The sequence below is a fragment of the Leopardus geoffroyi genome, chromosome A2 (genome assembly GCF_018350155.1).
Source record: "Leopardus geoffroyi isolate Oge1 chromosome A2, O.geoffroyi_Oge1_pat1.0, whole genome shotgun sequence".
In the NCBI taxonomy this organism is placed as follows: domain Eukaryota; kingdom Metazoa; phylum Chordata; class Mammalia; order Carnivora; family Felidae; genus Leopardus; species Leopardus geoffroyi.
Genome location: NC_059331.1, coordinates 131,846,304 through 131,860,692, shown reverse-complemented (window position 1 = coordinate 131,860,692; position 14,389 = coordinate 131,846,304). Strand labels below are relative to the sequence as shown.

General features: G+C 34.5%; 1 protein-coding gene across 3 annotated transcripts in view; it reads left to right on the top strand.

Moving 5' to 3' along the window:
• TMEM168 (transmembrane protein 168) overlaps positions 1–9,843 on the top strand; it is a 32,333-nt gene extending 22,490 nt beyond the window's left edge. For all 3 annotated transcript variants that reach the window (XM_045495365.1, XM_045495363.1, XM_045495364.1), the window contains exons 4-5: positions 890–1,164; positions 6,702–9,843. In XM_045495365.1, coding sequence (XP_045351321.1) covers positions 890–1,164; positions 6,702–7,249 — 823 coding nt within the window. In that variant the 3' untranslated portion in view covers positions 7,250–9,843. The remainder of the gene's footprint in view (positions 1–889; positions 1,165–6,701) is intronic.
• Positions 9,844–14,389: the final 4,546 nt, after the last annotated feature.

Sequence of the window (14,389 nt, the reverse complement as noted above, 5' to 3'; positions counted from 1 at the left end):
TAAGTGTTACAAATACAAAATAAGAACAAAATGCCTTATTATTTTAATGAAAACTAGTGTTATTTGAATATTACTGATAATACCTGCAGCAAAATGTAAAGTTTTCAAAATTACTTAAATTCCTTTTCTGGGTGGGAGTGATGATTTTTTTTTTTCCACTTCAATATTGATATTATTTTGATTCTTGTAGCCTTAAGACTTGGTTTATCATCTTTACTAGAGTACCATTTTATGTTTGTTCTAGGATCAGAACTGTCTTTAGTTAGTGTTCAGTAGTATAAGGCAATGGACCAAAATTTTAATAATTGTTTTAAAATGCCATTTACTAACAGATAATTTCTTCTGTCATTCATGTTCCTTAAGTTAGTAGGAACTTGAATGCATTTTATAAAGACTGTGTCTTTTTTCAATATAGAAATAAAAAACATATTGCTTCCTTACTTTGTTAAAATTTTTTTCTCAAGGAAAAAAGTTATTTCGTTATAGTTCCCATGTGGGTGTTCTTAAAACACAGGGTAAAATCAATATAATCTTGCTTTTAGAAAGTCTTATTCAATTATCAGTCATTTGGGAAAAGGATGTGAGTATAGAACAAAGAATAGTATTATCAACATTTGGATATCTTTTCCTAGCTTTCAGTTTGGTGATTATTTTAATCGTTAAAAATGTAACTTTTAGAAACTAGCCTTTGATGTTCAAGCTTAATTCTTAGCACTGTAGGAACTTTAGAAAAGCTGATAACTAAACGGCACGATTTTTAAAAATCGTGCCATTTAGTTATCAGCAACTATTACGATTCTTAATTATAAATGAAGAATAAGAATGTAATATAGAATGAACATTCTTTAAACACCAAAATCATCTTTTTTTTTTTTTTTTTTTCCTTCAGTCCTGATGGTCAGCCAACACTTCTTCCACCAGAACATGTACAGGAGTTAAATTTGAGGTCTACTGGCATGCTCAATGCTATCCAAAGATTTTTTGCATATCATATGATTGAGACCTATGGATGTGACTATTCCACAAGTGGACTGTCCTTTGATACTCTTCATTCCAAACTGAAAGCTTTCCTTGAACTTCGGACTGTGGATGGACCTAGACATGATACATATGTTTTGTATTACAGTGGGCATACCCACAGCACAGGAGAGTGGGCTCTTGCAGGTAAATGCACCTCTGGCAATTTCACTTTTAGGAAGATAGACCTATTTGTGGAAATATACCCTTCACACTCAAACATTAAATTTCCAAAATTCTTCATTTTCTACTTCACAGTTTACTAAGTATACATAGGACTTTTTTTTTCTTTAGCATACCTGTTTAGCATAATATTAATAATCTCTATAAAGGTTTTGAGAATTATGTCTTGTATTGATTAGAAGAAAAAAGATCTGCTTAATCTGAGACTTATTGTCAGTTTCCCTTTAACGTATTTTCAGAATTATTAAATACAGTTACATTTTTCAGAAGCTGATTAACTTGACTAGTAGTTCTAAGTCTTTAAATGTTATGGAAGCTGATTTCTAAGTCTTTAAATGTTAGTTCTGCACACATCCAGTTTTGTTTATGTTAGAAAGCTCACCAGGATTTTAAATAACAGGCTAGGTGATATGGTGGGAGTAGCACTTAGGTCAGGAGACCTTGGTTCTGGCCCTGATTTTGCCACAACAGTGTTATTTTTGACAAGTTACCTAACTTCCCTCAGTTTCAGTTTTAACATCTGTAAAATGAGGGAGTAATCCTAAATCTCCCTGCCAAGGGTAAAATGAGATCTATTTTATATGTAAATTTGTTCACTGGGCTTTCTAACTAGATTAGAGACCATGTAAGTCATGGGCTTTGTTTTATGAATTATTTGCACCTAGCACAGATCCTTGCATGTACTAGGGATCCTTAAGTAACTGATAGATGGATGAAATCATTGAATCAATCATGAAAAAGAGTAATTTTCTTATTTTATGTTAGAAATAGTTCTTCTAGAACTTAATTATATCCTGCTTTTTCTCATAAATATTATAGATGTTTTATACTAAGAACATGTACAAATAGTAAAATAGTGGGGCGCCTGGGTGGCTCAGTTGGTTGGGTGTCCAACTTCAGCTCAGGTCATGATCTCACTGCTCGTGGGTTCGAGTCCCGCGTTGGGCTCTGTGCTGACAGCTTGGAACCTGGAGCCTGCTTTGGCTTCTGTGTCTCCCTCTCTCTCTCTGCTCCTCCCCTGCTCTCTCTCTCTCTCTCACTCTCTCAAAAACAAATAAACAGTAAAAAAAAATTTTTTTTAAATAAAGTAGTAAAATAGACCTAACATAAGTAGAACCTGATGTTCAGATGCAGGACTTACATAAACAAGTATTGTGGAAGGACAAAGGCAGAGCTCCCAACACAACTCCAGAAGAAAGGGAACAAATTCAAGGTTTAAAATAGAGCTGATTTTAAACCATCATGGTCTTACTAATTTCATGCCAGATTTATAACCAGGGTTTTATCATAAAAGTATTGTTGTAATTTTTAGTTTTACAAGTAAATATTTAATAACTTAATGGCTGTCTAGGAGTAAAGGCAAAATTTATTGGGCACATTTGAAGCAAAGTTACTATGCTTGGTACTTGATATACGTTAGATTTAATCTTTACTTGAAATACTTTGAGGTAAGTACTGTCACCTCTGTCACTTCGTTTTTCAAAGAATAAAATGAAAGCTTAAAGTTGTTACCTATCTCTGGTCATACAACTGGTAAGTGAAGGCACTATGATTCAAATCCAGACCTGCTTTGCCCATAAAATATGTTTTTCCCCATTGTACCATGTACTGCCAGAGACAAAAACCATTAAGGTAGAGAAATTGCATGTTTTGGTTAAGTACGTATTTTTGTTAGCATCATTCATCCATTTTTGAAATACTGTAGAAGAGGGTAGTCAACATCAAAGTTAGTTGAATATAGTTTGTGCAGTATTTTACTTGACCTTTTAACTTTTTAGAACTCAATGTAGAAAACCCCTTTTTAACCTATATGACTATTTTAATTCTAGGGAAAGTATAGCATTCTGTGTACTTTTCCTTAGAGCACAGGAGAAAAAGTTCTATTCAATTCAAAAATCTTGACAGAAATAGAATTTCAGAGTTACAACTACAGATTGATTATTGAAAACTTATTGCAAGGCTTATAATAATAAACTCTTCCCAAATCAAATGAGGAAAAAGGCATAATTTTGGTGGTGATGCATGTATCCTTAGTTATTTTTAAGTATTTTAAGAAAGTAATATTAAAAGTAAGCTTGTATGTGTACATGAAGGATTTATTAGTAAAAACATTTTTCAGAAAGTTTCTATTTTTCCTCTTAAATATTTTAAAATGTATTTCAAGTACCTTTTATTTTTTTAATTTTTTTTGATGTTTATTTTTGAGAGAGAGAGAGAGACAGAGACAGAGCAGTCATGGGGGAGGGGCAGAGAGAGAGGGAGATACAGAACCCAAAGCAGGCTCCAGGCCCTGAGCTGTCAGCACAGAGCCTGACGGGGGTGTTGAACTCATGGACCACGAGATCATGACTTGAGCTAAAGTCGTATTTCAACTGACAAAACCACCCAGGTGCCCCTCAAGTATCTTTTAAAAGATGGCTTTAGAAATAAATTCTAGATGTTCAGTTTACTATTTATATCAGCTTTTTCTTTTCATAGAAAAAATTATAGACATCAAGATAACTAACATAGTCATCAGTGTTCTTAAATTCATTATGAGTTAGCAATAATTTATGAAGACTTAAAAACTCTATGGTATGGCTTTATTTTAGTTAAATGTCTAGCAGTTACATTCTGGAATGGTATCTTTATAATATTTTTTAAATTATGTCACCAGTAAGTTAACCATTATAGAATTCCTTTCTTAGCCAAGATTTATTCTTGTATGTGTAACTTTCTTTGTTGGAGACATTATTGTAAAAAGTGGAAAAACACAATGGAGAAAACACCACTTGAGATGGCTTTGCCTTCTCCAAGAGGGGTAGGTGTAGGTTCATCCCCAATTCGGCAACTTTATACTCTCTCAGCTTGAGGCACCAAGCCCATAGGTAACCAGGTCGAACCAGGAGCAGAGGCAGAGCCTTCCTTTCAGTCAGTTCCTGCCCTGGGCTGCCAGAGACATAGCCCTCAGAAGCAGATAGTACTCAAAAATAGTACTGAGCACCCCTGCTCTGAGGAAAATGCTTTAATCCATTCCAACCCACGTGACAAAGAACTTTAAGCCCTGAGAATGTATTAATAGTTGTCTTTCTAAAAACCTGTAAAATAGGAAACATCATGACTGGATTTTACCTGAGTTAGCAAGTTAAGAGCAGGTCCAGAACTAAATACCATTCTGAAAAAGAAAATTTGTGTTTGCCCTTATATCACATACCTTTACTCAAAGTGCTTCTTAGAATATGTAGTCTTCTTACATTTATGGGGTTTCATAATATGAACCTGATATTTTTGCCTCTTTGTTTGAGGGTAAAAAACAATTAATATAATGACCAGAGAGAAATAAATGGGAAAAAAAAGTAGGTAATCTATAAAGCAGTTTATCACAGATAAACAAAGTCTTTAAAAAAACAATCTCAATTACTTTAACCGCATTAGATGGTTGTTAGCTGAGATAAATGTAAGTACTTTGCATCTGGGCCAAAAGCCAGATGCAACATAGATCCTATTTACAGGAGAGAGTAGAGCAAAAACAAAACAGGAGAAGAGAAATATTCATTGAAAAAGCTTTAATGCTCCTTTAAATCTCTTATTGATATCTAAAGAGCATGTATATAAGAGAATTAGCGTAGAATGTGCATTTTAGAATATTTATTGAAATAGTTGTAGAAGGCAAGTTAGACAATGATGTTTTGTGGCAGATGGAATTTGTATAATAGCTCTTGTAATCTGTATCATTCCCTGATCTCTAGAGAAATTGAATAGAACTGGCAATAATGAAAAGTTAGTATTTCACCATATAATAAAAGGTATCTTCTGGAGCTCTCTGTGAAATAACACAGTAATATGTGGAGGGCATATATTGAAATAGTGCCTCTGAAATGATAAGCAGGAGTAGGATATCAATTCATGAAACAGCTTTTTCATTGTCAGAAGTCTAAGATACAGCAGGCTGAAAAGTAGAGTATTAATGATACATAAAGAATTTGTTATGTCCTGGCTTCAGAGGTCATATTACTCATGGAGTCCAAATTCTAAAGGATTCCCTCTCTCTCCAGTGTTGTCGTTTTGTTAGTTTAGCAAAGAGGATGGTTGCTCTAGGTAGAAATACGTATCTGAGGTTGTTGGAGCTTGTGCTAGTAAATTATACCATGTTAACATTTTTTTCTAATCATAAAAGTGACATATACTTAATGTGAAAATTGTGGAAAATACAGGAAAGTGTAACAAAAACCACCTAAAATCCAAACACCCAGCAATAACCACTGCAGCTATTTTTGTAGATAGACTTCCATGTCATGCTTTTTCTCCTAGTATCATATTTTCTCATTATTAAAATGTTTCTATAAATACCATTTTATTATAAAACTCCCTCAGACTTTATTTCCATTCCCCTGGTTGTTTCAGATTTTACACTGTCTTAGCAGTGGAAGGAAGATCTTTATAATTTTTGTCCCCCTTTCTGCCCTTTCCTTAGGATAAATTCCTGGAATTTGAATGATTGTATTAATATTAATGTACCATTGAGACAGAGCCAGGAGTAGGGTGAGTGAGAATGGCAATTGCCTAAGGCACAAAACTTTAAGAAGATGCCAAAAATTAAATAGTCAAGATAGATAGTGTTTTAGAGCAATCTATCTAAAAATCAAAATTAACAAAAAAACCTATGTATAATGAACCAAATGTAAAAACTACTAGCTATAAGGCAAATTTGCTTAGACCTTTCTGGGTATGTACATATATATATTTAAATCCTGTGTTGTTTTTCAGGTATAAAATGAATTTTAAAATCCATTCTAAACACACTCTTGGTACAGGTAGGAAAAGCGTTTCTTTTTCCTTAGGTAGGTGCCTACATACGCAGCAAGGTAACATTAATTTATCAGTGATGTAGAACAAGGGTCGACAGACTTTTTCTGTAAAAGGCCAGGTGTTTTTGGCTTAGTAGGTCCCAAGGTCCCTATTGTAACTGCTCAGTTCAGGCATTATAGAGCAAAAGCAGCCATAGACAGAATGTAAATGAATGTTATTTATGGAAATAATAATATGAAATTTAAGTCTCCTATGATTTGCACTGTCACAAACTTTTGTCTTTTCATTTTTAACCATGTAAAAATGTAAAATCAGTTCTTAGCTCTCAGGCCATACACACACAGGTGGCATACTGAATTCGCCCAGGAGCCATAATTTGCTGCCCCTGATGTAGAAGATTAGCTTTTAATTCTTATCACTAAATATTAATTTTATCACTAAATTTTAATTTTTTCACTAAATTGAACCTTAGAAAACAATTTTCTTAATTATAACATATCCCTTCTTTTAATGTAATAAGGATTTTTTTTTACCTGAAGTTGAAAGGTAAAACTTTTTTTAAAAAAAAAGAAAAACTCCTCTAAAAGATACTTTAAAAGGAAATTCCATCTATTTTTTTTTTGCCTACATATTTAATTTCAAGAACTTAAAAAAAATATACCAAGAGGAGCCTTCAGAAATTATTATTCTGTTGAATTTTCTTTTGTTCACAGGTGGAGACATACTGCGCCTCGACACACTTTTAGAATGGTGGAGAGAAAAAAACGGTTCCTTCTGTTCTCGCCTTATTATCGTGTTAGACAGTGAGAATCCAACCCCTTGGGTGAAAGAAGTGAGAAAAATCAACGATCAGTACATTGCAGTGCAAGGAGCCGAGATGACAAAGACCATCGATATTGAAGAAGCTGACCCACCACAGCTGGGCGACTTCACAAAAGACTGGGTAGAATATAACTGCAACCCCAGTAATAACATCTGCTGGACCGAAAAGGGACGCACTGTGAAAGCGGTGTATGGTGTGTCAAAACGGTGGAGTGACTACACTCTGCACCTGCCAACGGGCAGTGACGTGGCCAAGCACTGGATGTTACACTTCCCTCGCATCACGTATCCGCTGGTGCATTTGGCCAACTGGTTGTGTGGTCTGAACCTGTTCTGGATCTGCAAAACTTGTTTTCGGTGTTTGAAAAGATTAAAAATGAGTTGGTTTCTTCCTACTGTGCTGGACACAGGACAAGGCTTCAAACTTGTCAAATCTTAATCTGGAACCCAAAGTGGAATATTACTGAGAGTTCATACTACCGGTCATCACTAACTTGCCATTTTTTGTATATTATTTTTTTATTTGTGAAAAATATCTTGCTACTTCTGTAGCTTGTTTCACTTTGTCTTTTCTCAAGTAATTATGGTGTATGTAAGATGTTGGGAATAAGCATTTTATCCTAAAGTATGTAAGGAGTCATAAATGCTGATGCTGCGTACATGCATAAGAGATGTTAAAAATAACAATGCACTTTGAGGAATGTTTGCATATGCCTCCGATCAGAAAGAAAACACTTGTCGATGCTCTGCAGTGGCCAGTGAAGAATTACTAATGCCTTATTTTCTAGGCATAGGTTAGAGAATGTAGACCAGACAGTTTGTTTCCTATTATAAGAAAACTTTCAATTTGCTTACAAAAGATTATTTTTTTGTGAACAGTAGGCTTGGGTCCAAGACCATTTAAGAATTACAAGCTCTTAAAAAAGAATAAAGGAAGAAACGAGTGCACAAATGTACTTAGAATCTACCACATTCAGATGTCTTGCTTGTGGCCTCTTACCAGATTAGCAGTGAAGCCCAGATCACTGTTTAAGACCAAAACATTCTTCATGTAGGTAACTGTAAGAAGCTAGATGCCTACAAATTGCTCCTTCCTGCACTACCGTGGGGGCTCCGAAAGCACTGGCAATTTTAAGAGTTTTTCTCAGGGTAACAGTGTTTTAATGAACAATGTTTCCAGCTACAAATTTCTTCCAAATAAATTGTCTTCCCTTTCAAAAAGTAAACATTTAAAAGAAATTTAGCAGTTTCTCACCGATTTAGGCTATTTTCATTCTCCAGAAATGATTCTGATCTCTGTGGAGTTAATGCTATGTCATGAAAAATTGTTTTTCAAATCTTCCATTAGTGATGACATTTTTTTCTACTGAAAGTCAAAGGATTGGAAACAGATCATTTTTTTTTCTTGTATACATGTAATGTATTATGTTAAAAAAAAGTGTTCATGTTGGCAATTTTAGTTATGCATAATGGTGTGGTCGTAATTTTTAAAACTTAATTCAGTGTTTTGTCTGATTAAAGCAGACACTAATCAGGGTATCCCCTAAGAGGTAATTTACCTCCTATTCCCTTCCAAAAATTCTTACATTCTAAATTTTCATATCTGAGAAATAACAAGAGGGAAGTGGAATTAAATTAGGGGATAATCTTTGTTGTTTTAAGTAGTGTGACTTCTCACCATTGAAGCCATTTTTCCAGCCTCAGAGAGGGGAAATAATGCCTCTACCATTTTCTACCTGGTGACTTGAAAATTGAAGTTTTTGTTAGGTAGAAGTCACTTAGTGTCAGGGAACTCGTATACCACTATCTATGCAGCATTGTTACAGTCCGATTATTGCTGTGTTTAAAATAAGACTTTCCTAATGCTTTCAATAAAATATTAAAAATTAATTTTTCATGTAATGTGCAAAAACAGTTACTGAATAATTTTAATATATCAAAAGTGATAGTCATAAAAATACCCATATATTAGAGTTCATGGTTGGTAGCAGGTTGATTTGAAGTTTTCCAATATTTGGTTATGTATTTGTATCAACATTATCCAAATGAAATAGTACAGCAGAAAAGACACAAGTTAAAATTATGAGCTTATAGTTACAAAACAGTTAAATTAACGTTAAATAAAATCTTTTAAATTTCCAGGCCAATATTAAGCAAATTAAGTTTAATTAAAGCCTGTCTCTTCACTCTGAGAAAGCCAGATATAAAGGTGTATATTCTGCATTCTTTATAACATAATCTCAAGACGGTACTAAAAATCAGATTCAAAAGGTAGCCTACAGATGACTTTACAGCCACAAAGATAATATTTTGATAGATAATTCTCTGTGACCAAAAAAGTTCTGAGCTAGAAATGTGACTTGACCCAATTTGTTAAGCACAAAGTTACAGAATATCCACTTTGATGAATTCTTCTCCTCAAACAAAATCTATAAAATGACAAGAGGTAACATCCTAAATGAAAGCCACCATTTTAGAACATCAAAGTAACTGACAGTATGGAGAAAGTATTTATAGGAGGGATAAATTGATTGGTTACTTTAACCCAAAGATTAAAAACTAGATCTGACAATTAATAAAGCCAATTTTCTTATGGCTTTCATTTTATATACCATATGTTTATGAAGAAGTTACTTGGAGTGGTAGGAATTATTTTAGAGCAAAACCATACCATCCCACTAAAAAACAGTTAACATGGAGATGTTTATCAACCTAACAATGACTCAGTTTGTCTCCTTATATGATACATTGCTAAAACCACAAAAGCACTATCCCCTAAAAAATGTCTTTTAAAAGAGTGTATACTGTTCTTCCTCTTCCTATAATTTTCAGTTACGCTATTATTTCATTAAAAAATTTTCAGTTTGCTCTGACTAACCTCTTCTCTGAGATATTTGGATTTATCTTTGCATAGCTTTCTATCTTGCTCTTCTTAATAAATACAAAATTGTACAGAAGACCATTTTTATGACCATTGTTTTCATAAGTCTATTAAAAATTGCATTGCTGATTAAAATGCATTTATATATTTAATGCGTTAGTGGGTAGATTTTTTTAAAGTAAAATCTTCATTAGAATCTATTTGTAACTATACATTTTGTTTGTAAATTTTGGTCTAAATATATTTGCTGTTTTGGGTACTGCCTTTTTATATGTATTCGTTCACATTTAGAGCTTAGGCTCCTCCAAAGTAATGTTCTACATTACCTTTCCACAGGTAATGTGACAGTTAACATTATGCCAGAAGAAAACGGTTTAATTTTAAGAATGTGGTTAGGTATATTTCATAGAAAATGCTCAAAGGAGTTTGATATGTCAGTACCTTTGGGGCGCCTGGGTGGCTCAGTCGTTTGAGCGTCCAACTTCAGCTCAGGTCATGATCTCACAACTCATGAGTTCGAGCCCCACGTCGGGCTCTGTACTGAGCTCAGAGCCTGGAGCCTGTAGCCTGCTTTGGATTCTGTCTCCCTCTCTCTCTGCGCCTAACCCACTAGCATTCTGTCTTTCTCTCTCTCAAAAATAAACATTGAAAAATAAATAAAAGATATGTCGGTACTTTTGAACACCTCTATTGGAAACATACTAGATTATCCTCTCTTTTCAGGGAGAAGCTTATACATCTTGATATTTCTGGTACACAGTTAACCTAGAAGAGTGTCTTGCCCATAATAGGAGGTATTCAAGAAATATTTTTGAGCGAATTTAGAATCCTAAAGAGAAATTAGGATAACTTGATTGTATATTACTTAAGGTTCTTTATGATTTTAAGTGGATATTTTATCCAGATCCTCATTAAGTTGATAATTACTAAAGACTATTACAGAATCAGTGAGGGGAAAACATCTCACATTTTCTAAATTATATTTTTTCTTGCTAAATAAACTCCATGCCCAATATGGAGCTCAAACTCGTGACCCCAAAATCAAAAGTCCCATGCTGCACTGACTGAGCCAGCCAAGTGCCCCAAACATTTCACATTTTTAAAGAGTAGTAAGTGTCAAGATCAGAAAAGGAGAAACTCAGGTTTGAATGAAAACATAACTGATGTCATAAAAAGATGGCTTTTTGTTGGTTAATTTTTATTAGGATTTTTATATGATTAAGATTGAATCTTTGATATCCCATTAGAAACATATAGATGGTCAGAGACTTCTCACAAATGGAAATTATTGAAAGAAAGTCTAATGAACAAAGAAGAAATTTGGCTCTGCTCATCAGTGACAATTAGACAATAAAGTCAGAAAAAAATGGCCTATAAACATAAACAGGTTCAGAACAAGCTAGGGAAACTACAAGTGTCTCAATTTTGGAGTATCTTCCCTGTTCACTAGTTGCAATATATAGATACAAAGTATGAAACAAGTAGTAATTGCTATGAGCAACTATTTTATTGACAGTAATTTACATTTATGTGTATTAGGAAGTATTCTTAGACCAAAGTTGATTCAAAATTGAAAACGATAGATTATAATCACTAAGTTTTTAAATATTAATACATAAAAACAATTTTGATTGATTAAAAAAAATCAAACTGAGGGGCCCCTAGGTAGCTCAGTCAGTTAAGCGTCCCAACTCTTGGTTTTGGCTCCGGTAACGATCTCATGGCTCGTGGGTTGGAGCCCAGGGCAACTCTGCACTGATGGAATGGAGACTGGGATTCTCTCTGCCCTCTTTCCTAGCATGCTCGCTCACTCTCTCTCTCTCTCCCTGTTCCTCTCCCTCTCTCTCTCAAAAATAAACAAACATTAAAAAAAAAATCAAAGTGACCAGTCATCTTACGTGATGACCTCTCGGCATTTTATAAGTAGGAACTTAATTAGAATAAAACAATTTTAGTAAACTTTTGTTATTGCTTTTGATCTATACCTAAAAATATTGATCTATCCCAAATCGAAGGTTTTAGTAGTGTGCCAAGGGTAGGTGAAGAACATGGTATATCTCCCTAGACCTCAATGTTTACTACATGTAAAGTAAAAGTATTCTTATATTAAAACAAACCAATGTGTTGATAAGCAAAATTTACGTTACTTTTTAGTGTAAAACAGAAGACTTAAAAGCACTTTTATTTTTGTAGTTGGCCATTTGTTCTTCCCACCACAGCACACTGAAGACTCTTTGGATATAATATTGGACGTTAATGACACTGTGTAGAGAATTTTTTTTAAGAAAAAAAATTCATCTTCTGGCTTAGAAATACCCACAGCACATGAATTTTCTCAAAACAGTGTTGTTTCTGTATATTTGGAATTTCAGATGGATGCCATTTTAATACAATTTTATAATAGACATTTCTAGGTTCTTTGGAGTCTTTTTGTAAATTGATTCCTTCTATGTAAGTAGGTATTGGTAAATAAAATGGGGTTAGGGTTTTAATTTGTGATACACATGCACTTACATTAATACTCATTCTCCCCTATTTCTTTTTACATAATTAAAAGAAGTACTCCTCTTTTTCCCCAACACCTAACCTTCGGATTTCTTTCTTCTTTTGTACATAAAGCAACTAATTCATCACTAACAATAACAATGACAATGACTGTCATCTGTTGAATTATTTTTATGTTTGAGGCACTGTGCAAAAGCACTTGTGTTTACAAGATTTCTTTAAGTCCTCACAACCACCTTTTATGATTGATATACTTTTATAAACGAGGGAAGTGATGCAATGAACCTAAGTAACTTACCCCCAATGACACAATCATGGCTAAGAAATTGGGTCTCAGACTCAGCTTTGAGCCAGATTTTGTTCTGAGGATCCCCACATGCCAAGAAAAGGAAGGTTTTACTCTCAAGTATAAATATCCCAGACTTTCCAGAACTTTTTTTTTTTGAATTTCAGTTAACATACAGTGTTATATTAGTTTCAAGTGCACAATATAATTCAACAGTCCCATACATGGCACCCTGTGCTCATCATGACAAGTGCCCTCCTTAATCCCTATCACCTACTGAACCACCCCCACCCTCATAACCATCAGATTGTTCTCTGTAATTAAGTCTGTTTCTTGTTTTGACTCTCTCCCCTCTGCCCTCCTCACCCCCCCCCCTTTGTCTCTCATTTTTTTCCCCTTTGCTTGTTTTGTTTTTTAAATTCCGCATATGAGTGAAGTCATATGGTATTTGTCTTTCTCTGACTGACTTTGTTGAGTATTTTGTCAAGGGGCCAAACACCTGGCTACAAGCACATAAGTATACCCAAGAAGGTCAGCTGGTCAATATAAAGACCTTTGATTATTAATTGCACTAATATCAGCCTCACTTTTTAGCCCCTTCCTTAATTTCTCAGCAATTTCTGATGCTGAAGTCTTTCTGGGGTTGACCCGGACTGATCAGAGGTTCCTCCTCAGAAGTATTTTCTGTGGGGCTACTAGGCCACAGCTTGCTCCTCTCTGCCTCCCAGTTCACACTCTTCTATCCATTTTGTCTTCTCGTTGTATACCGAAATCACTGGTCTGATGAAAGACCCCCCCTTTCTCTACATCTTGATGTTATCATGTTCCTTTACTATTAATTGTTCCTTTACTATTAAATTAATGGGAACTGGATATGATATAAAGGCATGTGTTCACTATCTTGAACTTGAAGCGAATATAAATTTCACTTTTACTAAAACATGGTGAAATTGACTTCTGGTTAGGACATAAAATACAAAAGAACTCTGATCCACTGGAAACATGAGAAAAATTCCAGATAAAATAAACATACTCTTTATTTGAGCTATTGCAGAATACTATATATAAGCAAGTCTCGATGAAATAAATCTTAAAGAGAGAGGAGTTCTTCATAAGTAAATACAGACTGAAGCATTTTTTATACCTGGGGCAAATGACTGTCTGGGTGCTGGTGATTTAGAAGTGGAACTGCCATAGAAAAGATTTTGCAGAAAAGAGGAAACTGGCTGAACTTTTGATAACATTGTGGGCTGGTGAAATGGGTCTGAAAGGGCATTAAAAGCTTGACCCAACAAGCCTGCCCCCTTACCCTGGAATTTTTCCAAGAAACTGGCAGTGGAGGAGGGCTCAGAAACAAAGAGAGTGTATGAAGCTTTGCACATGACACCTCATTGCCAGAGTTGGAACCACATTTGAATCCAAACTAAAACTGAAATATAACTCTCATTCCAGTTCAAACATTAAAATGATCAAGTTGCTCAGTCTCTTGACAGAGAAAACAGATAAGGCAGATAGGGATTGGGCTTAACTGAAGGTGATCTCAGTCTAATTAAAGCTGCAGCCAAGCTCTAGCTCAACTGAACTTGTGGAGAATTCTGAAGGATAAGTTCCTCACCCTAATCACCAGTGAATGAAAGGCATGCACTCCCTCAACGAACACGAATTAACACTTTACTCTCCACTGTACTTTTATGGACAATACAGAATACATATTTAAAAATTATAAGACAGGAAGAGGGGAAGAATTGGATCCATTATCAAGAGTAAGCAATCAACAGGAAGTTCTAGCCACAGCAATCAGACAATAAAAAGGAATAAAAGGCATCCAAATTGGTAAGGAAGAAGTAAAACTTTTACTATTTGCAGATGGCATGATACCATATATAGAAAACCCTCAAGACTCCACC